This window comes from Pteronotus mesoamericanus, unplaced genomic scaffold (assembly GCF_021234165.1).
Source record: "Pteronotus mesoamericanus isolate MK-2021 breed Mesoamerican mustached bat unplaced genomic scaffold, CSHL_Meso_final contig_226, whole genome shotgun sequence".
Lineage (NCBI taxonomy): Eukaryota > Metazoa > Chordata > Mammalia > Chiroptera > Mormoopidae > Pteronotus > Pteronotus mesoamericanus.
The window spans coordinates 152854-179076 of NW_026555093.1; the positions used below are offsets into that span (position 1 = coordinate 152854).

Genomic DNA, 26223 nt, shown 5'->3' on the forward strand with positions numbered 1-26223 from the left:
TACTACATTTATGCATTCACAGACACAGAAATCCCAGGTCTGCAAATCATACAGATATACCCGCACCAAGTACAAAACGTCACATACAACATTATTAGTTGTGGCAATGGTTGTAAATATCAAAAGAGTGGAAATAGCCCAGGTGTTCAGAATAGGGAACTGGTTGAATAAATGTACTATAGCCCCACAACAGAGTATTACACAGTTGTCGAAAATGAAGATCTCTGGTTACTGACATATAGAGAATTCTAGAATAAGTTCTTTTTTTTTGAGATCTTTAAAGACATACTCTCTTAGCAACTTTCAAATATGCAGTACAGTATCATTAACCATAGTCACCATGTTGTACATTACATCCTCAGGACTTATTTATTTCATAACTGAAATTTTGTACCTTTTGACCCTCTTCACTCTTTTTGTCTATCCCCCATCTCCTGCCTCTGACAACCACTAATCTTTTCTCTGTATCTATGAGGTTTTTTATAGATTCCACATATAAGTGAGATCATATATTTATCTTTCTTTGACTTATTTCACTTAGCATAATACCCTCTAAGTCCATCCACGTCACAAATTGCAGGATTTCATTCTTTTTTTATGGCTGAGTAATATTACATTGTACCATACACCAAAACTTCTTTATCTATCTGTTGATGGACACTTAAGTTCCTTCCACATCTTGGCTATTATGAAGAATGTTGCAATAAATATGAAAATCAAGAAGCTGGAGTCCAAGCCTGCAGCTGCAGAGACAAAATGAGCGACTGGGAGAAAGGGAGAATGAAGAAAACTTATTTTTCACTTTATACAATTTAATATGCTTATATTTTGAATCATGTGCATATATTTCTTTGTTTTTAAAGTATATTTTATTGATTATGTTATTACAGTTGTCTCATTTCTTCTCTCCCCTTTATTCCCCTCCGCCCTGTGCCACCCCTCCCACCACCATTCTGCCCCCTTAGTTCATGTCCATGGGTCGTACATATAAGTTCTTCAGCTTCTCCATTTCCTATACTATGCTTAACCTCTCCCTGTCTATTTTGTACCTACCATTTTATGCTTATTCTCTGTACCTTTTCCCCCATTCTTCCCTCTCCCCTTCTCCGCTGATAACCCTCCATGTGATCTACATTTCTGTGATTATGTTCCTGTTCTAGTTGTTTGCTTAGTTTTTGTCAGTTCAGTTGTTGATAGTTACGAGTTTATTGTCATTTTACTGTTTATAGTTTTGATCTTCTTTTTCTTAGGTAAGTCCCTTTAACATTTCATATAATAAGGGCTTGGTGATGATGAACTCCTTTAATTTTACCTTATCTGGGATGCATTTTATCTGCCCTTCCATTCTAAATGATAGTTTTGTGGATAGAGTCATCTTAGATTCCTTCCCTTCACTGTTATTTTCCTTTATTTCACTTTGCAAAGCCTTCACTTTATCCTTTATTTTGCGACCATACTCAATCATTTCTGTGAGCATCCTGATTACCAGTGTTTCAAACTCTGCATCTGATAGGTTGGCTACCTCTTCGTTGTCTAGTTCTATTTTCAGAGCCTGATCTGTTCTTTCATTTGGGCCATTTCTTTGTCTCAGCATGCCTGTTATGTTGTCAGGGGCAGAGTCTTAGGTATTCACCAGGGTAGGATAACCCACGTCCCTGCAGTTGTGGTGCTATATTTTGGGTAGGGGTCAGAGAGAGAACAGTGCCACTTGCTCAGCTCTCAGCTGGCTTTCAGTCACTTCCCTCAAGCAAATTGGGCCCTTCTGGTGCTGATTCCCGGGTGAGTGGGTTTGTGTACATTTTAGGACCCTGTGGTTCTCTCCAACGGACTCTCCTGTGAGGCATGGAGTTTCTCCTGCCTTCACAACCCCCATAGGTTTTTACAGCCAGAGGTTTTGACGCTTTCTTTTCCCACGCTGGAACCCTAGGTTGTGCAGTCTGTCTAGTTCCCCAGTTGTTCCTCCCAGTTTATCTGCACTCAAATGTGGGACCGCCTCGTCCTCCAGCTGCTGCCTTACCACTCTTCTTTGCCCCCACCCCACTGCCTGTTTCCACCCCTCCTACCAGTCTGGATGAATGTTTTTTCTTTAATTCCTTGGTTGTCGGACTTCAATACAGTTCAATTTTCTGGCAGTTCTGGTTGTTTTTTTGTTTTTTAAATTTGTTGTTGTCTTTCTTCTGGTTGTGTGAGGAGGCAAAGTGTATTTACCTACACCTCCATCTTGGTCGGAAGTCTCATGTGTATATATTTCTTAAAAATACACTCTGTCTGGCAATTTACAAAGAAAATATGTATGGAGGAAAGACTACTCAACAAATGGTGTTGGATCAGTTGATTAAGTATACAATAAGTTATACCCTCACTTCACCTTACGCTAATATGAATAACAACTAAAGAAATAAAAGTTTTCTACACATGAAACCAGCTAAGATAATGGTGCCTGTGTAAATCTGAAACTCCCAACATATCTTCCAAATATAACTCAGAGGCTGAGATCATTCAGATGTCAAAAGCAAAGAACAGAAATGAATAAATATCAAGGAGAAATAAGAAAGTAAACCAATAGTTTTTGAAACTCAGAAAAAAGTAAAGGGTTTCCTTTTTATGTCTGGGATATAGAAAGTTGCAACGGATAGCCTTTCACCCTGACTAGAAAAGCTGGACAAAACACGGAATCTTCATTGTCTCAATCCCATAAGAGTTGAGGTCACAAGGGACCAGGGTAGATGGAACTTGTGGTAGCAAAGCCTCCTTGATGGTGATCTTAATCATAGAGACTTCCAGTTGCTATGAGAACCCACACCCCAGAAAACAAACTAGACAACCCCAGTCTCTGGTCTTCCTCTTTATCAAAACAACAAGAAACTGGCTCCTATAATTAAAACATATATTTGTCAACAGGATTCTCATTCCAGCTGAAGAAATTCACTGTTCAATATAGAACAGGCTCACTCTCGGCTCTATTGACATTTTGGGCCAAATTCTTTGCTGTGATGGTTGTCCCGTGTATGTGTAGGATGTTGAGCGGCATCCCTGGTCTCTACCCATGAGATACCAGTAGTATCCTCCCCATCAGATGTAACAATATAAATTTCTCCAGACATTTCAAAATGTCTCTTGGGGATAGGGTTGACACATATATATACACACACACTAATAAATTATTTGTTTCTATTATCCAAAATGAAAATTTAACTTTTTGTTTTTTTCTAAATATGGCATCCCTACCTGAGGGGCAAAATCTCATGTCCAATGAGAACTACTGATCTAGACCCTCAAACATGAACATGAGCGGACAACAAAGAATCATCAAACATTTGAAGAATATGAAACCAAGTTCAAAAAGCTCTTCCTCAAATACGGCAAATGTATTCCTTCTGCTTCAGGGTCTTTGCACTTTCTGTTCCCTCTTTCTAGAAACCTGTTCTCTCAAATATCTGTATGAATGTGAGGAAGGAAGCCAGGATATAGTAAGTAGGCAAGGGAAAATTCTCACTAGATGGTGGGATACTCAGAAAAGATGGGCAAGCTGATGTGAAAAGGAAACCATTCTTGGAAATCAAAACATTATATGACTACCAATCAATGTGCTGAACGGCAGAATGTTTACAACTTTAAATCAGTGAGCTAAAAGCTTGACTTGAGAAATTCACTCACAACATTGAGCAAAAAGATACAAGGACAGTATGAGAGAAAATTTGGGACCTATCTGGAGAGTAGATCCAAATTATACCAGTTGTTTTTCTATTATTTCTCAACTCTGAGATCACCCCTGTACAGTCTCCTTTTAATTCTGGAACTGGGACTCTACCAATCACAATTCTAGGACTCCTTTGCCGACCATCTTCCTGTTGGGTTCTGCTAATAGGAAACACTGGTAGAAGACTCCAAGACATGAAAAAAGGAGAAGGGACTCTCAACATCCATATGCATCTCTCCAGTAGCAGAAGATAGCACCAGCTCCAGCTGCCAGCTTCATTAGGCACCTTCTGAGGTACCAGTACTAACCGCATAGCACCTGCCTCATCAGAAGTTGGAGCAATAGATGGCTACAAGTATTCCTCCTCCAAGCTCCTAGGTTCTGGTCATGTCATTCTCCACCTTTATGCCTGAGTTCTTCTTACAACAGTACTTACTTTCTGTAGTTACTTATGTCTGGTTGCCCCATTTTTGCTCTCTCAGCTCTCTAACACCTGTGTAAACCACATACTATATTGAATTATCTCTGTTGACTACTCAGTGTGGCTTCTGTATTCCTGCCTGAAGCCTGACTGAAACAATGTTTGGTGCCAAAAGTAGTGCTAGGAAATAAACCTTTGCAATGACCTCGCATGACAGACAAAATAGAATTCAGAGCAAAGAATAGTACCACAAATAAATAAGGTCATTTCATAATGATGGGATGGTTATTTCATCAAGATAAAATAGCAATCCTAAGTATGTATGCAACTCTTAATGGAGCTTTGAAATGCATGAAGCAAAAACTGATAAAACTTCAAGGTGAAATAGACAAATCCAGTTTTAATCTGAGATTTCAATACCCCTCTCTCAGTAACTGGTAAATCAAGAAGACAGAAGAAAATAAAGGATGTAGAACTCAACAACACTATTAACCAAGGTGACCTAGTTAACATTTATAGAACACTCCACCCAACAACAATAAACTGTAAATTCTTCTCAAGTTCACACAGAACATTTACCAACATAGACCATATGCTAGGTCAAGTCTCAAGGAATTTTCAAGGATTTAAATCATGCAAAGTATGTTTTTTAACCACAATGAAATGAAATTAGAACTAAAAACTAAATATAACACATAGGTCACAGAGGAAATAAGGGAAATTAGAAAATATCTTGAAGTGAATAGAAATGAAAACATAACATACTAGAATCTGTGGAATGCCACTAAAGCAGTGCCAAGGGAGAAATTCATAGCACTAAATATGTATATCAGACAATAAGACAGGTCTCAAATCAATGGCCTCAGGGCTTACCTTAAGTGAATTTCAGAAAGAGCACTGGCTCTCGTGCAGTCAAGGTTAAGGGAGCGAAGACACAAAAGACCACCTATTCTATTATTCCATTTATATAAAATTACTGAAAAAAGCAAAACAGATTAGGGAGCAGATATGGTCTAAAACTGGACTGTAGTAATGGTTGCATAGCTAAAGACTTACTAAAAATCACCCAACTGTAAACTTAGAATGGATAAATTCTATAGTGTTTATGTGTATGTACCGCAATAGAACTGTCTTTAAAAACCACTGGAATATGGAGGAATGAACTCTAAGAATGTTAGCCCAAGAAAGACAGAATATACTATTGGATCAGGCTAACTGTATTGATATAGGTACGATTACCAGAGATTTCTAAAATTAATTTATTAGCTCTAGCGCTTAGTGTTCTAACAGTTTGACTAACTGAAACATAGACTAAATCGTGGCTACATTCAATGAGGTTAAGATACCATAATTTCCTTGTCATTATGTAAAAGGAGAAATACAAAAGGAAAGAAAGAAAGATGTAGTGAATTTTCCATGTGTAATTCCTTCATTTGCCCATCTCCAATATACCACTGTATCTCCTGAAAGAGTATTTTAGGGAGGTCAGGTGATTATTAGAGTTTGACACCTAATCACACTTCAGAGTGGGGTCAATGGGTCTATACCAATTCTTGAACGTGTAATTGGAACAGACATCACTGGCAACTGATCAAATCCCTACATCAGCTTTCTGGCCTGTGGAGTGATGGCTGTGACAACAGAAAGAGCAAAAGTCATTGTAACTCCCCACATTCACTACTAGAATAGTAACTCAAAAGCACATTTGGGAGGCCCTGGCCAGGTAGCTCAATTGGTTAGAGCATCATCCCTATATGGCAAGGTTGTGGGTTTGATCCACAGGCACATACAAAAATCAACCACTGAGTATATAAATAAGTGGAACAACAAAATGACGTTTCTTTCTCTCTCTCTCCTCTCTTTCTCTCTCTCTCTCTCTCTCTCTCTCTCTCTCAAATCAATTTAAAAAAAAAACATGCTTGGGGGAAGACTAGGTGGAAGCTACACTCACCTCCTCCCAAGACCAAACTGGAATTACAGCTAAAATATAGAACAATCAACCTGAAAAACCAATCAAAGACTAGCTGAACAGAAGTGTAATAACCAAGGGTTTACTGAAGAAACCACATCAAGAGTGGTAGGAAGAATGAAGACCGAAAAGGGGTGGCCCTCCTCCCACGGGAGGTGGCTGAGATACTGAAGGGGTATCTGAGCTGCAAAGGTTCTGCTTGAGGAGCGCAGGGTCTCAATGCCACACTTGACTCCCCAGCCCAGAGCTCCAGAGCCAGGAGAAGGTGCCCACATGGCTGTAAAGATTAGCAGGGATTCTGTCCGCCATGGAGAGATAGGAGTCTGCTAGAGACACAGGCACTTTCTTAAAAGGACAAAACACAAAATTTCTTTCACAGCCACACTCACTGTGGGCTCTGGCGGAGGGACGACAATGTGGACTAGAGTCGTGTGAGGAGAGACTGGGATTTGTAACTCTGGGGAGAGAGCTGAAGGGACAGTGACCAGGAACCCTGTGCTGAGCGCTCTCCCAGACTGAAAATGTCATCTTTCTTGAGTGTAGCACTCCCCTCCTTACAGCATCAGCCTGGGGGAATGCAATAGCCACACCCTCCAGGCTTCCTGTCACCCTACTCTGCAGAGCTCATACTCTGCTGAGGAGTCAGTTGCCTGGGTAGGGGTGTAGAGGTGCGGGCAAACCCAGGGCGTGTCAGGACTGAGTTGTGTGGTTCTGGGACAGGGGCCACTCCTCCCTCCTTCCTCCAAGCCTGACCTGTGCTCCCCCTCACAGGAAATCCACCAGTCCCACCCTCCCAACTCCCATCAGTCTGCACTGCTGAGCTTGGACTCTGGGCAGAATCTGGGACAGACTGTGTAGTGTGGCTCCAGGTTGAGGGGGGCATTTTTTCCTTGTACACATGACTGCTGCAGAACCCTGCTTCACACAGCCAACCTTGGTCTCTTTGGGACTGATAAACCTGGCAGCCTCACCCTGATGATTTCTTAGACACCGCCACACTACAAAGGTCTGCAGGCACCTGGCAGGTGGCAGCTAGACTTGGTATACCCTGGGACTTTTGCTGAGTAGCCTCAGACCCAGCACTGGCATTGAGACTGAACCTGTTTCAAACTGGTGAAAACCATTTGCCCCTACCTGGTGATTCACTGAGAACCTTCTTCATGCAACTCAAGTACTACCAGAGGCTCTTTCAGTGACTGAGCCTAACAAGCAGCCAGGAGATAAAGGCAGGAAGAGGGCCTTGGGGTGCCTTGGAACTTCTGCTTAACTGTCACTTGGTGCTGGTGGAAGCCAGCCTTGGTACATAACTTGATCTTTACCATGAACACCAAGGCCCAGCATAGGCAGCCACAAACTGTAGCTCTAAACAGGTTGCCCAGGGCCAGTCACACGCAGTGTCTGACATTGATGTGCATCAGAGTCCCTCCCAAAAGGCCCCAGAACCAACACATCCAGTGGCAAGCTTCAGAAAACATCAGAGCAGAATCCAAGTAGTTTCACAAGTAACATATCCAAAGGGAGGTTTCAGCACCAGACTCTACTGAAGTGAATTCATATCAAGCATCTTCTCTGACCACATTGGTATGTAACTAGAAATCAATCACAAGAAGAAAACTGAAAAACACACAAAGACATGGAAGGTAAAGAGCATGTTGCTAAACAATAAATGGGTTAACAATGTTATCAAAGATGAAATCAAAGGATAACTTGAAAGAAATGAAAATGAGAACACAACCCAAAACCTATGGGACACAGCAGTCTTAAGAGGGATTCAGAGCATTATAGGCTTACCTCAAGAAACGAGAAAATCTCAAGTAAACAGTATAACTTTGCACTTAAAGAAAACTGAAATAGAACAACAAAGCCCAAGTAGAGTAGAAGAATGAAAATAATAAAGATCCAAGCAGAAATAAAAGAAATAGAGTCTAAAATACAACACAAAAGATCAATGAAGCCAAAAGCTGGTTCTTTGAAAAGATAAATGAGACTGACAAACCTTTAACCAGACTCATCGAGAAAAAAAGAGAGGACACAAATAAATAAAATCAGAAATTAAAGAGGAGAATTAACAATCGACACCACAGAAATACAAAGGATTGTAAGAAAATATTATGAATAACTGCCAACTTATTGGACAATCTGAATGAAATGAGTAAATGCCTACAAATATACAATCTTCCAAAACTGAATCAGGAAGAATCATAAAATCACAATAGACAGATTACACCTAGTGAAATTGAAGTATTAATCATAAAACTCCCAACAAACAAACAAAAGCCCTGGACCAGATGGCTTCACAGGTGAATATTGCCAAACATTTGAAGAAGACTAGACTGTGGCAAGAGACTGCAGATTTTTCAGCCTTGAGGAAAAATCTAAAGAGGTACTATTGTTACAGCCCCAGCCAGTTGAAAGTAGGCTATAATCAGTTAAAGATATATCCCAAACCTCTGACACAATAACTATAAAAATAAACCCAAACAAACACAAAGACATATAGACAACAAAGAAGATAAAATGGAATAATAAAATTTAATTAATCCAAAACAGGGCAGAAAAGAGGAAAAATGAAAGAATAAGTGAGACAACTAGCAAGATGGTAGATTGAAAATACAAAAAGACCTAAAGTTGAAGGCCATGCTGACATTGAGAAATTACCTTTGACAAATAGCCCCTATCCTAAATACAAAACAGAAGACAAAAGAGTGACACCTTCAAGGCACTGAAACAAAAAAAGTCAACCCAGAATTTCATGCCCAGTGAAAATATTTTTACAACTGAAGGCTAATTCTTAGACAAATACTAAGAGCATTCATTGCCAACAGGTATAAACAACATAATATATTAGAGGAAGTTCTTTTAGGCAAAAGGAATATGACAATGGATAGAAACTTGAACCTATACAAAGAAATAAAGAATGCTAGATAGAATAAACAAAGAAAAATAAGTTTGACTTTTTCTCCTCATTTTTAATTGCTTGAAAAGATAACTGTCTAAAGCAAAATTAATAGCAATCTATCATGTGTTTATAGCATAAGTAAAAGTAAAATACATGACAACAATAGTACAAAGTTTATAAGGATAAATTAAGAATGTACTGTTACAAGGTCCTCACACTACACATGAAGTGGTATAATATTAGTTAAAGGAAGACTGCAATTAATTCAAAATATATATTTTACACTCCAGGGAAACTACTAAAAAATTAAGAAGTTATTTTTTATAAATTAATAGTGCAGATAAAAATGGAATAATAAAAGGCTCAATTATCCTGACAAAGCAGAAACAGAAAATAAAAGAAACAAAGGATAGAGTAGAAAACAGCTAGCAAGATGGATTTCAACTTAAACGTTTCAATAATCACATTTTATGTGAATGAACTAATTACACCAATTAAAATAAAGGGGGTAGAATTGCATAAAAAAAACAAGACCCAACTATACTGTATGTAAGAAACTCACATTAAATATAAAGACACAGCTAGCTTAGAAGTAGAAGAATGGAAAAAGGTATAACATGCCAGCACACATCAAAAGAGACTTGGGTGGTTACATATGTGAAGAAAAAGCATGTTTCAGCCCTAGCTGGTGTCACTCAGTGGATTGAACACCGGCCTGTGAAGGGGAAGTTCGCAGGTCACAGCACATGCCTGGGTTGCAGGCCAGGTCCCCAGTTGAGGGTATGTGAGAGATAATGGACTGATGTTTCTCTTCCACGTTTCTCTCCCTCACTTTCTCTCTCTCTAAAAATAAATAAATAAAATTTTTAAAAGAAAAAGTATACTTCACAACAAGTAACAGCATCAGGGGTAAATACAAAGATTAAATAATGAAATAGCCCATTATTCAAGAATACACATACTTCCACTTATTTGTATCTTCTTCAGTTTCTTTCTTCAGTGTCTTACAATTTTCCAAATACAGGTCTCTTACGTTCTTGGTTAAATTTATTCCTAGGTATTTTATTCTTTTGGAAGCAACTGTGAATGGGATTGTTTTCTTAATTTCTCTCTTTTTTTAAGATTTTATTTATTTATTTTCAAAGACAAGGTAAGGGAGTAAGAAAGAAGGGGAAAGAAACATTGATGGGTGAGAGAAACATGGATTGGTTGCCTCTGACACACCACCAGTGGGAGACCTGGCCTGCAACCCAGACATGTGCCCTGACCAGGAATTGAACTGTCAACCTTTTGGTTCACAGGCTGGTGCTCAGTCCACAGAGCCACACCAGCCAGGGCTAATTTCTCGTTCTGATAGTTCACTATTTATATATAAAATGCAACGGATTTCGAGATATTTTCTACTCTGTTTTTTTACTGAATTCATTGATCAGTTCTAGTAGTTTTTTTGTTTGTTTGTTTTTGTTTGTTTTTGTGGAATCTTCAGGGTTCTCTATATACAGTATCATATCCTCTACACATAATGACTATTTTGTTTCTTCCTTTCCAATTTGAATGTACTTTATTTCTTCTTGTCTGATTGCTGTGGCTAAGACTTCCATTACTATGTTGAATTAGAGGGTAAAAGTGGACATCCCTGTCTTGATCCAGATCTTAAGGGAAACACTTGTAGTTTTTGCCCACTGAGGATGATGTTGGCTGTGGGTTTGTCATATATGGCTTTTATTATGTTGAGGCATATCCTCTGTATTCCCTTTTTGCTGAGAGTTTTTATCATAAACATGGATGGATTTTATCAAATGCTTTTTCTGCATCTATTGATGTGATCATGTGGTTTTTATCTTTCATTTTATATTTATGTGGTGTATCATGTTTATTGATTTGCAAATATTGTACCAACCTCACATTCCCAGAATAAATCCCACTTCAGTGGAAGCACATATCACGATCATAAATTGGAAGAATTAACATCATTAAAATGTCCATACTACCCAAAGTAATCAATAGATTCAACACGATTTTTATCAGGATACTAATGAAGTTATTTCACAGAACTAGAACAAATATGCCAAAAATTTATATGGAATGACAAAAGACCCTGAATAGCAATAGCAATCTTGAGAAAGAAGAACAAAGTTGGAGGAATCACACCATCTAATATCAAACTATATTATAAGGACATAGTAATCAAAACAGCATGGTACTGGCATAAAAACAAGCATATAGATTAATGGAACAGAATAGAGAGCCCAGAAATAAACCCATGCCCTCAGAGTCAATTAATTTTGACAGAGAGGCAAAAACATACAATTGGCTAAACATAGTCTCTTCAATAAATGGTGTTGGGAAAACTGGACAGATCATGCATAAAAATGAAACTAGACCACTTTCTTATGCCACACAGCAGAATAAATTCAAAATAGAGTAAAGAATTAAATGTTAGACTCAAAACCATAAAAATCCTAGAAGGAAAGATAGGCAGTAAAACCTTGGACATTTCTCATAGCAATATTTTTTCTATTATATTTCCATAGGCAAGGGGAAAAAAATAAAAAAAATAAAAAGTGTTTGCACAGCAAAGGAAAACATCAACAAAAGAAAAAGACAACCCACTGAATGGGAGACATATTCACCAATACATCTGATAAGGGGTTAATATCCAAAATTCATAAAGAACTTAAAAACTCAACACCAAAAAAAAAAAAAGAAGAACAATTAAAAAGTGTTTCAGAGCAGAGGGCCTGAATAGACACTTCTCTAAAGAGGACATATGGATAGCCAATAGACATGAAAATATGTTCAACATCACTAATCATCAGAGAAATACAAATTAAAACCACAATGAAGTATCACCTCATGCCTGTAAGAATGATTATCATCAATAAACCAACAAACAACAAGTGCTGGCAATGATGTGGAGAAAGGGGAACCCTTGTGCACTGCTGGTGGGAATGCAGATTGTTGCAGCCACTATGGAAAGCAGTGTGGACTTTCTTCAAAAAATTAAAAATGGAACTGCCTTATGACCCAGCGATCCCACTTCTGGGAACATATCCAAAGAAACCCAAAACACAAATTCCAAAGAATATATGCACCCCTATGTTCATTGCAGTGTTATTTACAATAGCCAAGATTTGGAAGCAGCCTAAATGTCCATCAATAGATGACTGAGAAAATAAATCTTTGGTACATTTACTCAATGTACTCGGCTGTAAAATATAAGGAAATCTTACCCTTTGTGATAGCATGGATAGACCTGGAGAGTATTATGCTAAGTGAAATAAGCCAGTCAGAAGAAGGCAAGTACCACATGATTTCACTCATGTGGAATCTAATGAACAAACTGAACTAACAAGGAAAATAGAGACAGACTCATACATAGAGAGCAGGCTGACAGCTCTGGGGATGGGGGGTTGGGGATGGAGGAATCGAGCAAAAAGGAAAAAGAACTCATGGACATGGACAACAGTGTAGTGATTGTAGGGGTAGGGGTGGGTGGAGGTTGAAGAGGGTATGGGGGAAATAAATGGCAATGGAAGAAATACAGTGAAAAATGAAGTATTAAAAATTTCACAAACCAAAAGGAAAATAGGATCGCTGCTAAGGAATAATTCCAATAATTCATTTGTGATTAGATTTGTTTGAATTTTCCACAGCTATCGTATCATCTAAGGTAATTACAGATTTGTTTATTCCTTTTCAAAAAAAACATAATTAATTCTAAATGGCTGCAACTAACAGTACAGCATCAAAATAAATGAAGCAAAATTAAATAGAACTGAAAGGAGAAATGGGCAAATCCAAAGTTATAGGTGGAAACTTTCACACTCTTCCCTCAGTCATTGATAGCAAAAGTAAGCACAGCCCTGACCAGCGTGGCTCAGTGGATTGGGCATCATACTGCAAACCAAAAGGTCACCAGTTCAATTCATGGTCAGGGCACATGCCAGGGTTGCAGGCCAGGTCTCCAGCTGATGGCATGAGAGAGGCGACCAATCCATGTTTCTCACCCTCCTTCTCTCTCCTTTCCTCTCTCTAAAAATAAATAAAATCTTTTAAAAAATAAATAGAATTATACAAACAACATTATCATCGACAAATATGTTCTCCCATTCAGTGGGTTGTCTTTTCATTTTAGTGACGGTTTCCTTTGCTGTATAAAAACATTTTAGTTTGATATATGAAAAGATGCTCAATGTCGCTAATCATCAGAGGAATGCAAATTAAAACCACACTGAGATATCACCTCCCATCTGTCAGAATGGCTGTCATCAATAAATCAACAAACAACAAGCATTGGCGAGGACATGGAGAAAAGGGAACCTTTGTGCGCTGTTGGTGGGAGTGCAGACTGGTGCAGCCACTGTGGAAAGCAGTGCGGAGTTACCTCAAAAATTTAAAAATGGAACTGTCTTATGACCCAGCAATTCCACTGCTGGCAATATATCCAAAGAAACCCAAAACATTAATTAAAAAGAATATATGCACCCTTATGTTCATTGTAGCACTATTTACAATAGCCAAGATTTGGAAGCAGACCAAGTATCTATCAGTAGATGAGTGGGAAAAAAAGCCGTGATACATTTACTCAACGTACAAGGCTGTAAAACAGAAGTAACTTTTACCCTTTGTGACAGCAAAGTGAAATAAACCCATCAGAGAAAGACAAGTACCATGATTTCATTTGTATGTGGAATGCAATGGAATTTAAAAATAAACGAATAAACAGAATAGAAATAGGCTCTCATAGATACAGAGAACAGACTGACAGCTATGACAGGGGAGGGAGGAAGGGGGCTGAGTAAAAAAGGTGAAGGGATTAAGCAAAAATAGGGAAAAAAAACCCTCATAGACTAACCACAGTATGTTGATCACCAGAGGGAAAGGGGGTAAGAGGAGGTAGAAGAGGGTAAAGGGAGGATAAATGGTGATGGAAGGAGACTTGACTTGGTGTGGTGAACACACAATATACAGATGAAGTATTATAGAATTGTACCCCTGAAACCTACGTAATTTTTGTTAACCAATGTTACAAAATTCAATTAAAAAATACTATCAACCAACCTAATCTAACTAGTATTTATAGGACAGCCCATCCAATGAGAAGAATACACATTTTCTTTCAAGTGCACGTGTAATACTCACCAAATGAAACTATATTGTGGGTCATAACATAAACCTGACAAATTTTAAAGAATAGAACTCAGAGTTTGTTCTTAGACCATAATTGAATTTAACTAGGAATTAATAACAGAAAAATATCTAGAAAATCCCCCAATATTTGGAAATTAAACAATAACAACAAAAAGAACCCTCTAAACAACTCTTGGATCAAACAGGAAATCTCAGAGGGACATTAAAGAATATTTTTAAATAAATTAAAATGAAAAGACAATATATCAAATTTTGTGGGATGCACCTAAAGCAATGCTTAGAAGGAAGTTTATAGTATAAAACGCTTATATTGGAAAAAATTAATTGAAATTTAAGAAAGATCTCAAATCAGTAATTTAAGTTTCCACCTGAAGAAACTAGATAAAGAAGATATACAGTTTGCCCCAAAGCAATCAGAAGAAAGCAAACAGTAAAGATAAGAGGGTAAATCAATAAAATTTAAACAAGAAAAATCAGTAAAGAAGACCAATGAAACCCAAGCCTGGTTCTTAGAAAATATCAGTAAAATTGGTAAAAAGCCTAACTAGATTGATCAGAGGGAAAATAATAGAGAAGAAATACACTACAGTATCATAAATGAAAGAGGAGGCATCACTACAGATCCTACAAACATTAAAAGGATAATAAGGGAATATAATAAACATCATGCCAATAAATTCAAGAACTGAAATAGAGAAAATCCTTGAAAAACATAAACTACCAAAGCCCATTCAAGAAGCTATGAATAAACTGAATAGCCCTGTATCTGTTAAAGAAATAGGAATTGTAGTTAATAACCATTTCACAAAGAAAAGTCCAGGTCCAGATAGTTTCAATGGGGAATTTTTTGAACCAATATCACCTCAATGAATTCAATTGAAAAAAGTAATATTGAAGAAATTTATAAATAAATAAATTATGGCTCTGATGTAATAAACTGCTAATCCATCTAACTGGTAAAAAACAAAACAAAACATGGTGAATGTTACCAAACATTTAAGGAAGGAATACCAATTCTGCACAACATCTTTCAGAAAATAGAAGAGATGGGAACACTTCCTAACTCATTTTATCAGACTAGCATTATGCTAATATCAAAACCAGACAAACATAGCAGAAAAGAAGAAAACTACAGACCAATATATCTCATGAACAAAGACAAAAATATCCTCAAAAAAAATTAACGAATTAAATACAGTAGTATATAAAAGGATAATATATTATTGCATTGGCCAAAAACTCAGTTTAGGTTTTTGATAAAGCACACATTTTTCATTTTCATCAATAATTTTATTGATTTCGGTATTTTGAGTATGTCAGCTATCTCCCACTATCGGCTTCTAGTGGGTAGAGGCCAGGGGTGCTGCTAAACATCTTCCAATGCATAAGACAGCCCCACAACAAAGAATTATTTGGTCAAAATGTCAATAGTACCAAGAAACTTCATAAACCATTTTGACATTTGATCAACACAGCACCTTCTCCATACACTGCACAAATCTTTTCTGCGTTTTAGTTGCATTTTTACCTAAATAAAAATTTACCTAAATCAGGAAGCATCATATGCCAAAAATGATGCATATTTTCTTCCATCTTCGATATTAAAATGCCTGCACAAAAATTCACCAATTTTGGTAAGTTTTTTTTAAAGGTACACTGATATGACAGCTGTCACAATGCAATCTAACAAAATTGTTCCAAATAAAGACAACTAAGCACTACTAGAGCCATCATATGGAAAAAAACATAACGACCTTTTTGGCCAAACCAATACAAGCCAGTGAAGCTTATCCCAGAAATTCAAGATTGGCTCAACATGCAAAAATCAATCAGAATAATTCATTATAGTAACAGATAAAAAATAAAAAGCAGATTTTTTAAAATCCTCGCCCAAGGGTATGTTTATTGATTTTAGGGAAAGAATGAGAAAGAAAAACATTGATGTGAAAGGAACATCGATGGATTGCCTCCAATACATGCCCTGATGGGGGATCAAACTCAAAACCTAGGTATGTGCTTTGACCTGGAATTGAACCCACAGCCTTTTGGTATATGGGACAATGCCCCAACCAACTGAACCACTCAGCCAGGGCAATATTATTATTTTTATAGATGCAGGAAAGGTATTTAACAAAATCCAATTCACGATAAAGAGTCTCAGCAAACTAGCAATAAAAGGGAACTTCAAGTTAATAAAAGGCACCTACAAAAAGCCTACAGAAAACACACCTAAAAGGTGAAAGACAATGCTTTCCTCCTAAGATCAGGCTAAATTCAAGGAAGGCTACTCTCATCATTTCTGTGTAACACTGACAGTACCGCAGGTTCTAACTATAAGCAAGGCTACTAGAACTAGTAAGCGAGTTTATCAAGGTTGCAGAATACAAGGATAATATTAAAAAATCACCTGATAGCCCTGGCTGTTGTGGCTCAGTGGACTGAGTGCCAACATGCAAACTGAAAGGTCGCTGGTTTGATTCCCAGTCAGGGCACATGCCTGGGTTGCTGGCCAGGTCCCCAGTTGGGGGCATGTGATTGACGTATCTCTTGCGTTTCCCTCCCTCTCTTTCTCTCTCCCTTCCCCTCTCTCTAAAAATAAATAAATAAAACATTTTTTAAAAAATCACTTGATAAAGTTACAAGCCACCAGACGCACAGACTATACAGTGAACTGGGTTGTCTCCCCCACAACATTTAAGGTGTATTACAAGAGTCCGAGCCATTATTATCTTCTTCCTGAGTTATTTTGAAATGGTTCTTTTTTGTGTGCATTTTGGCTGCGATACTGGTGGTACAATTACTATAATATGAATCATCTCTACTTCTGTATTTGTTTATTTATTATTAGACTTCAACCACAGTCTTCTTTTTCCCTTTCCACCTCTCTTCTCCTGTAGGATGTACTTACTGTATGCAGTCATGCACTTTGTATTACTATACTATATTAGAAATCTACAATCTGTTTTGTACATTTTATACTATCAGATACTTGTAACCAAAACTTGTACTAGATTATTGAATAAATTTAGTCTTATTAAAAAATAAAAAACCAATTGATAAACTAATTTTAGTATATGAGCTACTGAAGCTAAAACAATAAATTAGTACAACTGTAATAGAACAGTAAAAAAATTGATAAAAAATAAAATTGTATTAAAAAATAAAGGACCTAGAATAGTCAAAACAACTTTTAAAAGGAAAGTTGGAGGACTAAAACTGCCTGATTTCAAATTTTATTATAAAGCTGTCATCAAAACAGCATGGTATTAGCATAAAGATGAATGAAGACATCAGTGGAACAGACTAGAAAACACAGAAACAGAACTACATTAGTATGACCAATTGATTTTTTTAAACCAAGTTCAAAAATTAATTTAAGGGAGTAAGGATAGTCTATTCAATAAATGGTACTAGAACAAATGGAATCAGTTTGCAACAAAGTGACACAACATAAACCTTATACCTCTTACAAAATTTAACTCAAATAGATCATTGATCTAAATATAAAACATAAAACTTTTAGGGAAAAAACCATATGAGAAAATATACAGGGTCTAAGGCTAGGCGAAGCATTCTTAGACTTGACACTAAAAGTATAATCCATGAAAGAAAAATTGATAAATTGGACTTAAAAATTTTAAATCTTTGTTCTAGAAAATATATTACAAATATAATTTAAAAAACCCTATAGACTGGTAGAGAATATTTGCAAATTATATACGCAACAAAGAACTCACATGCAGAGATAAACACAGTGCCTGGGCTCTTAGTGCTGCTTTGGAGACTAAAAGAGATAATACAAGCACAGTGCCTAGCACATACAACCATTCAATAAATTTGAGTTATTATAATTTTATTATCATTTCTGTAATAGCATTCTTTAAAATTGAGAAAATAAAGCAAGGCAAATGTTCATTAATAGGTAAATTGTTAAATTATGTTACATTTAGTACAAGGAATATTAGGCAATGGTTTAATAGAATAAAGTAAATCTATAAGCACTAACCAGATGTCCAGGACTGTTGCACAAAAGAGAAAATTGTAGGACAATTTTATAGTATGATCTCATTTGTGCAAAAAGAAAATTATGTCTTTTGTATAAATTTTTCTAGGATGATACTCAACAAACTGCTAACAGTTGTTATCCCTAGGGAGGGGAGTGGATTAAGGAGGGGTGCACAGAAAAGGTAGGATGTGGAGGAAAATTAAAGATGGTCTTTCACTTTTTATTCTCTTTATTCCTGGATTGTTTGAATTTTTACAAGAATATATTCCTATATTATTTGTGAAACAAAAAATACAAAAAAAGAATCAACTATCTTTTCAAAGAGCAGTGATAAAAATAACTTTCTGATTGCCTTGGCTCATGGAGTCAAGAGGACGAAGCACAAGCTTACCTTGGACTGAAAGACTTAACTAAAAACAAACTCAGCTTCAATCTGTCATTTAACAAACATTAAAGGAGTGCTGCTTGTTGACCTGGCAGCACAAAGAACTGAGTTACTGCCCTCTTTGTGCGACAAACTTGCTTTGTTATGTTACTGTGGTACAAATGTTAAGACTGTGGAGTTATTGAGGTCAGGGATCTTTTTTGCCCTGTATCTCTAGCTGGTGACACTGGGCCTGGTTCAGAGTTGGCACTCTATCAAAGGGAAGACATGACAAGATCGTAATTAAAGTTGGCTGTGAATAATAGTGCTGTCCTTGCCCCCTTGAACTGACACCTAATCGCCATCTAGTGGCGATAAGGGATTCCTGCAGAACTTAAAGATGAGAGGAAGGGGACTTACTGAGGTGTGCTCCAGACACCTTTCAACAAAACAGCATTGACTAAGGCTATGACCCTAATTAGAAAAAAAATTCCAAATCATGAGCTAAAAAGTCAAGGTTTATATCTTGGAGTGTTGATAAGATGACATCTAAGTGCTCATGTCTTCAGTCTCTTCTATCACCACCCTACCATCACAATGCCCCAAACACCTACCTACCTATAAGCTGTGCAAAATCCACATTTGCCACACCTCCACTGCACCCAAAAAGAATGAAACACGTATGACAATAGGTAAACACACTCATGCCTTCCCAATGTTAATGAAATAGTAATAAACTTTCCTAAGCCAGTGTGGTCAGGGTAAGATACAAAATAGGACTGGAAAAAAGTCTTCCATAAACTTTGCCCTTCAGGTTCACCATTTTTCTGAACAATCTATTGAAGAATGAGTGATACTCTGAAAATATCTAGTGAACCTTTAAAAATGTCTCACATTCCAAAGGGCAACAAGGAACAGCACCTTGAGCTGGCCTCCCAAGTACCCTGCTGTGATAAACCCTCACCTGCCCAGGAAGGTCCTGGGGAGCATGCTTTTGTCTCTTGCTTCATTTGAATATCAATGAGTCTTCAAAACAGCTTCATTGTTTTTTAGGGAAGCAGCTGGGAGATTCAGAGGCTGAGAAATATTGGACCTTGTGTTTATGGACTTGGGGACTCAAAAAAAAATGATGAAGGAACACACTGGTAGTTAATCTGAAAAATCTTGGTATGTATAGATCTGTGGCACCTATATGCAAAGCTGAACAACATTCCTGTAAAATGTTGCTCAGCAGGATAAACAACAATAAAAAATCTTCCCAAAGACTCCTAAGCGAGCAATACCTTCTAGCCTAGGATCAGTGGAAGAAGGGGCCCCAAGTAGTTGTATATTCAGGAAAGGCCGCTGTCACACATTCTGGAAGTATACATACATGCTTAAAGTTTTCTTATAATCCCACCTCCTCCACTTTCACACAGTATGTGCCTCGTGAATGTAAGAACCAAAACAGTGCTGAAATTGGCTGAAACTCGGACACCAGTTTGGGCGTATGCCATAAACAAGAGGTTTGTGTGTGGGCTTCTGTGGAGCAGAGCAGACCTGAGTGTGTTTGTTGCTAGCACCCTGCTGTGGAGTTGCAGAGAAATTGGGAATCATTAACAAGATGGATCCATCAAGCTACTCCCAGCCTAAAAAAAGCAAGAAGCCCTAATATCTATTTATATGCAAATCCCTGAGGGCTGAAGTGGTTCTCCTTAATGGATGAAGAACACTCAGTAGCAATCAAGTCTTCAAGCAGAATGTTTTTAAGACCTTACTGAGGGTGCTGATGGAGATAATGAACGTTTGAGCCGTGGGCAGTGCATTTAAAATGGTAATGCAATATGTAGGAAGATGTGCTCTTCCGAGTGTCCCTTATTTCATACTAGCAAAAGTCCACGGTTCCTGCTGGTACTAGAAAAAAAGCAACGTGTCAGCATAAAGAAAAAGCTGAGAAGAGACAGCATGGGAAACGAGTTATACTCTGTGGAAGGTTCCAGATAGGAGTGTCCAATGACAGCTACATGAGAGAGTAATCCTTACGGTCCAAGTGGAATGCAGGCCCCGTTCCTCTGTGCTTCTCCCTAACCCCTGTCCTGTCCTCCTCGCTGGGCAATGGAACTCAGGGGCGCCCCTCTCCAGAGACAGGGCACTCGTGATGTCTCCTTGGCCGCCGCTGCACCGAGAGTGGTGCCTGGTGCTTCAGCCCCAACCCACTTTTCTAGGGTTAGCGGCGGTCTGGAGCCGCTGGGCGCCGCGAGCAAGAGTCATCGGGCCCCTGCCCGCCTGCTGGACACTGGCTCGACGTGCGATTTCGCTTTCGGTGGATCGGCCTTGCCTGCAGCCCCGAGCGCTGGGAACAGCTGCTTTTGGGGCGCATAGAACCCCGGGACTCCCCGTGGCCACCCCGCGGGTGGGGACCCGAGGACGAGAGGACGGGCGGGCTGCGCCCCTACTCACGTAGCGCTGCAGTTTCCTCTCAGGGGGCGACTTGACGAGCCAGCCGGTGCACACAGCGTCCCCCGAACTCATCGTGGCCGCCGCCGCCGCCGCTTCCTCCAGCTGGGTCGGCTGGCTGGCCGCGGCCGGAGGAAGTCGGGCCAGGGATGCCGACGGGGCGGGCCCAGCGCCCGCCCTCCCAGCGCCGCCCCGTGCGGCCGCCACGACCCCCTCCTCCAGCCGCCGCGCCCCCGTGGGAGGGGACGGGCGCCACCGCCCGCGGCGAGAGGCCGCGGGGGAAGCTGGCGACAAAAAGCGGGAAGCCCCTTCGAACAAGAGCCCGGACGAGTGGCCGGTCGGTAGACGGACCACGAGAGAGGGCGCGGAAGGAGCCCCGTGACCTACAGAGAGCGCAGTACGGAACTGTCCCCTGTTGCCCTCACCCCCACCCGTGACCAGTCACGTCAAAAGGGCTGGTCCTGGGTACCGAAAGCCGAAACCTGTGATCGGCACCTGCCATATATATAGTTAGGCAGTAAGAAAAGCATTGTCTCCTCTTTGATCTCCCTGTTCCACTTGATTGTTTGCAGAGAAAAGGTTCTTAGGGGAACTGAAGTTTTGCTACCCCCAAAATAGGCCTTTTGGGATACCGATTTTAAGCTGATTATTAAGAAACAAAAGACTCAGAAGGAATCTTTGACCCTCCCCCCTTTCCTGCCTAAGAGATTCAGATGGAAAAACCTACTTTAAAGAGCACCCCTTAAAACAGTAGACCAAAAGTTCCATCAGTCATTGCAGCCATCTCTAGAGGATAGTCATTCCTCTTCTAGTTCAAACACCATCCCACCTCAATATCCTGTATCCTCTATCAACCTTTATTTGATGTGTATAAGATATAGCGAGAAGATCAGAAAAGTTCATAGGCATACACACAGAAAGCTACTACAGTCCTCATTTCTATAACTGGTCTTGAGACTAAAATTGGTCTTTACAACTTCCTTCTTCCACCACCCTCCCTGTCCTCCCTCTGCTCTCCAGGCAGGATCTCAGATGGTCAGAATTCTCCATCTGGTGAGTGACCCAAGCCATTACTCCCATCAAGTCTGAATCCTCAGGGGTCCTGCCTGGACACAATAGTAGGAGATGCCCCAGAGGATTCTTTGGATTCAATTCACAGTCCTAATCTTGTTGTTTACTAGCAACCCTCTTTTCATATGATAATCAACATCAATCATCCAAGCCAGCTCAGTTGACTCGTGCTTTGCCGGTTGGTTCAATGGCAGAAAGAACCCTAAATGGCCAGATAGCAATCTCACCTTGCAATTTGATGCAACCAATGTCGTAGCTCTGTAGAAACATTTCTACGGACAAGCAGAACTCAAAGTTGTGAGATGGGAAGAGACACCTTGAGAGTGGATTGTTAGGTGTGACAGTGAAAAGATTCAAATCCACTTTCACCTCTTAATTCCTGGACCCATTGATTCTGGCTATGGAGAAACAACACCATATAGTGGTCATCAGTTCAAAATATTTACCTCATACTGTAAGGCAGAACCTTCACCTGACTAGAGCAGTGACACAATAGACTGACCATTCCACCATCCTGTCAGGCCAGGTGCTTCAGGGCAATGAGGTATATGGTAAGGCTAGTGCACTCCCTCAGCATGAGCACACTGGCACATGTCTTTTGTTTGATAGTGACTTGCTGAGTTGGAAGCACTGTTATGTGAGAGACTGTAGAAGTGAATAAGGAGCAGAAAGTCTGTGGGTGGGAATGCTGGCAGAAATGTGGGTTACAATAAGTGCCTATTCAAGTGAGGAAAAATTGCTGCTCCTTACAGACAAATGTGGTCTGATTTCATCAATCTGTCACCACGTGGCTGGCTGGACCACCAGGGAGTGCTACCTTATAGGGGACTCAGTGTTGGCCTCTGCTGTAGGCAGGTTGAGTTCATAGCAATGACAGTGGCAGTGGCTGTGACCATATCAACTAATGCCAGTCTCTGGGAGCCTCACCACCCATTGCTAATTCCCTTAAGCTTGCTCTCACCTCTGAAAAAGAAAATCCCCTCATCATACTCTCCTCAGTTCAATCCACTGACTCTACCATTTGCTTCCTTCTCAGACCTTGACCAATATACCTAGTCATGAAGAACTCCCTATGATGATACAGGTGTGAGTCAAAGGAAAGGGTGTCATGCAACAGTAGGGGACACAAAGATGTGAGCCATTTGCTTAAACAACTTTGCTGTACTTTCAGACATGCTTGAGTTTGGTCTCAAATATTCCACTTGCAGAGGATGATCAACTAGCACCCAATTTATCAAGGGTAGCTGAAGTTACACAGTGCCTTGGTGCCCCGTGGTCAAGCATTCAGACTTTATCACAGCCCAGGAGCAAGCCAGAAGTTGCTGATCTAAAGGAAAATTTTGATACTTCTTTTGCTTCAAAACTCTAGGTTTCCACTGTATCTTTCTCCTATGGGAACTTGCCAGAGACTCCATGTAGCCTCCCATTGTGTCAAAGGGCTCTATGCTTGTTGGATCTGCATGATTATAAAAGTCAAGTGGCCTGGACAGGCTGCAGAGCCTTTATTTACCCTGGGTCTCACTGAAAACACGCAACCTTACAGATTACTTGCCAAATGCACTGGTGTGACATAATTAAGTGTATTATTTGTTGCCTGAAGAATCTGAAGAGATCCACCAAATGCTGTGCCTCTTTCTGGGTAGTAGGTGGTATGAAGTGCAGCAACTTTTTGAATACCTGACATGGTTCAGACCATCTGAAAACATCACTGAGGATCAGACTCTTTGAGTTTTTGTGGGTTTTATCTCCCACCCTTTGGCCTACATGTGTCTTAATAAAGGATCTATGCTATCTGTTGATCGCCAGGTCCAGTAAGCAAAATGCCTTCAACATAATAAGCCGACAATGTTCACCATGGTTATAGCAGCAAGCAAGCTCCATTCATCCTGGATTATGACAATGAGCCAGAGGACAGGCATAGCCCTCAGATAAGGCTCTCAAGTCGGACTTCTGTTTCTTTCAGATGAAAGCGAGCTGCTTCTGATGGTCTCTGCTGACTGGGATAGAGAAAAGAACATTCGTCAGAAAAATAACCACTGACCAGGTGTCAGCGTCTGTGATGATTTGCTCTAGGAAAACACCGCCATCCAGAATAGCTTCCATTTAAGTCACAACCTGATTAATTTTGTGATGCCCAGTATTCATCCCCAGGCTAGCCAGGTAGGTTAAATAAGGATGTCATTCCTGCATCTTTCAGAGTGTACTGTTCTCCCTTCCAGAGGAAATCAAATTACTTCTTCGTGGTCACTCCTCCTAAATTTCTAGGGAGAGAGGACCTCTACATATCACAGTTTTCCTTTTCCTCTCATCAAGTCCCATCCCATCTTCTTTGCACTCCAGCCTGGGGAGAAGAGGCTTTAAATAGAAAGTGGTTTTCAGTACCTGGATTCTCTTTGTGGCTTCCCCATTTATTATTTATTTAAAATAGGTTTAGTTTGGCAGTTCATCAAGTACTGTAAACCTTATAACTAGAAGGATTTGTGAAAATAAATGTCCACTATTATGGAAGAGTTTCTATTTCAATTATGTTATGATGGGCAAAGTGGTCATGCATCTAACTTATTCTCTGTGAAAAGAGAGAAAATTTAAAAATAAAATGTCTCTCCAGTTTCTGGATCAGGGACAGACATGGGGAGATAGCTTACATGTGCATGAAAAGCCAATAAAAGGGGAAGAGAGCTGTGCCTTCCTATATTCCCCACTTCCCACCCATCTCTTGTTCAAATAATCTATGAAGTGCATGAGTTCAAGGCCTGCGCTGCCGTGGTACAAAGTCAGATAGGGACATTCCCTTTTTTCCTATATGGACATCTATAAAGTGCTTCTCTGAGAGTGAAAACAATCTAGTTTCCATCTGAAATATGAAAATTTGACTTTATTATTATCAATGATAGTCTTTTTCATGTCGTATGAAAAATTCTGATGTCATATCCATTATTGTCACATTTAAAATAATGTAGCTTGTAGCCCTGGCTGGGTTGCTCAGTTGGTTGGAGCATCACCCTGTACACCAAAGGGTTGCAGGTTCGATCCATCCCTGGACAGGGCACATATCTAGGTTGCAGGTTTGTTCCCCAGTCAGGGTGCGTACAGGGGGCAACCAATCGATGTTTCTCTCTTTCTCTCTCTCTCCCCCTCTCTTTTCTCTCTCAATAACCAATAAAAACATTTTTAAAAATTAGAAAAGATAAAATTGGCTACAAACCTGACACCGTAGCATTTGTGCTAATTTTCAGTTGAAATGGTTACAATGCTAACGTGCCTTGCTTCAAGGGTTCCAAGGTAATCTGTAAAAGTAGCAGTGCCAGTGGAGCTACACTGCTTAAAGCTCTGAATTGCATCCTGCCACCAATTTATTCAAGTGACAAGCCCCTTTGTCTGCCGCTGGAGGACGTCTACAAAATTGGTGGTATTAGTACTGTCCCTAAGGGCCTACTGGAAACTGGTGATCTCAAACCTGGCATGGTGGTCACTTCTGCTGCAGTCAATGTTACAACTGAAGTAAAAACTGTTGAAATGCACCATGAAGCTTTGAGTGAAGCTCTTCCTGGGGACAATATGGGCTTCAATGTCAAGAAATTGTCTGTCAAAGATATTTGTCATGGCAATGTGGCTGATGACAGTAAAAATGACCCACCAATGAGAACAGCTGGCTTCCTGGCTCAGGTGATTATCCTAAACCTTCTAGGCCAAATCAGCACTGGATATTCACCTGTGTTGGATTGTCATCTAGCTCACACTGCTTGCAAATTGGCAGAGCTGAAGGAGAGCATTGATCACTGTTCTGGGAAAAGACTGGAAAATGGCCTGAAGTTTTTGAAGTCTGGAGATGCTGCCATCGTTTACATGGTTCCAGGCAAGCCCATATGTGTTGAGAGCTGCTCTATCCTCCTATGGGTCATTTTCTGTTTGTGACATGAGACAGTTGCTGTGGGTATCATCAAAGCAGTGGACAAGAAGGTGGCTAGAGCCCGCAAAGCCATCAAGTCTGCCCAGAAAGCAGAGACAGCTAAGTGAATATTATCCCAAATACCAGCCATCCCTGGCTTAATCAGTGTGGAAGAACCGTCTCAGAACTGTTTGTCTCTATAGGCAACCATAAAAAAGACACACACAGATCCCAGGTGTTATAGTTTAATACAGAAATCCCAAATGTAATAATAAATTTTATCTGAAAAGTCAAAAAATAAAAACACACACACA

The 26223-nt window shown here is 39.5% G+C and overlaps 1 protein-coding gene and 1 pseudogene across 1 annotated transcript in view; one reads left to right on the top strand and one right to left on the bottom strand.

Annotated features, from left to right (window-relative positions):
* GAB3 (GRB2 associated binding protein 3) overlaps positions 1–21024 on the bottom strand; it is an 86854-nt gene extending 65830 nt beyond the window's left edge. The window contains exon 1 of the mRNA XM_054572231.1: positions 20953–21024. Coding sequence (XP_054428206.1) covers positions 20953–21024 — 72 coding nt within the window. The remainder of the gene's footprint in view (positions 1–20952) is intronic.
* Positions 21025–21098: 74 nt separating this feature from the next.
* On the top strand, positions 21099–25940 carry LOC129069584 (elongation factor 1-alpha 1-like; annotated as a pseudogene).
* The last annotated feature ends 283 nt before the right edge of the window (positions 25941–26223 follow it).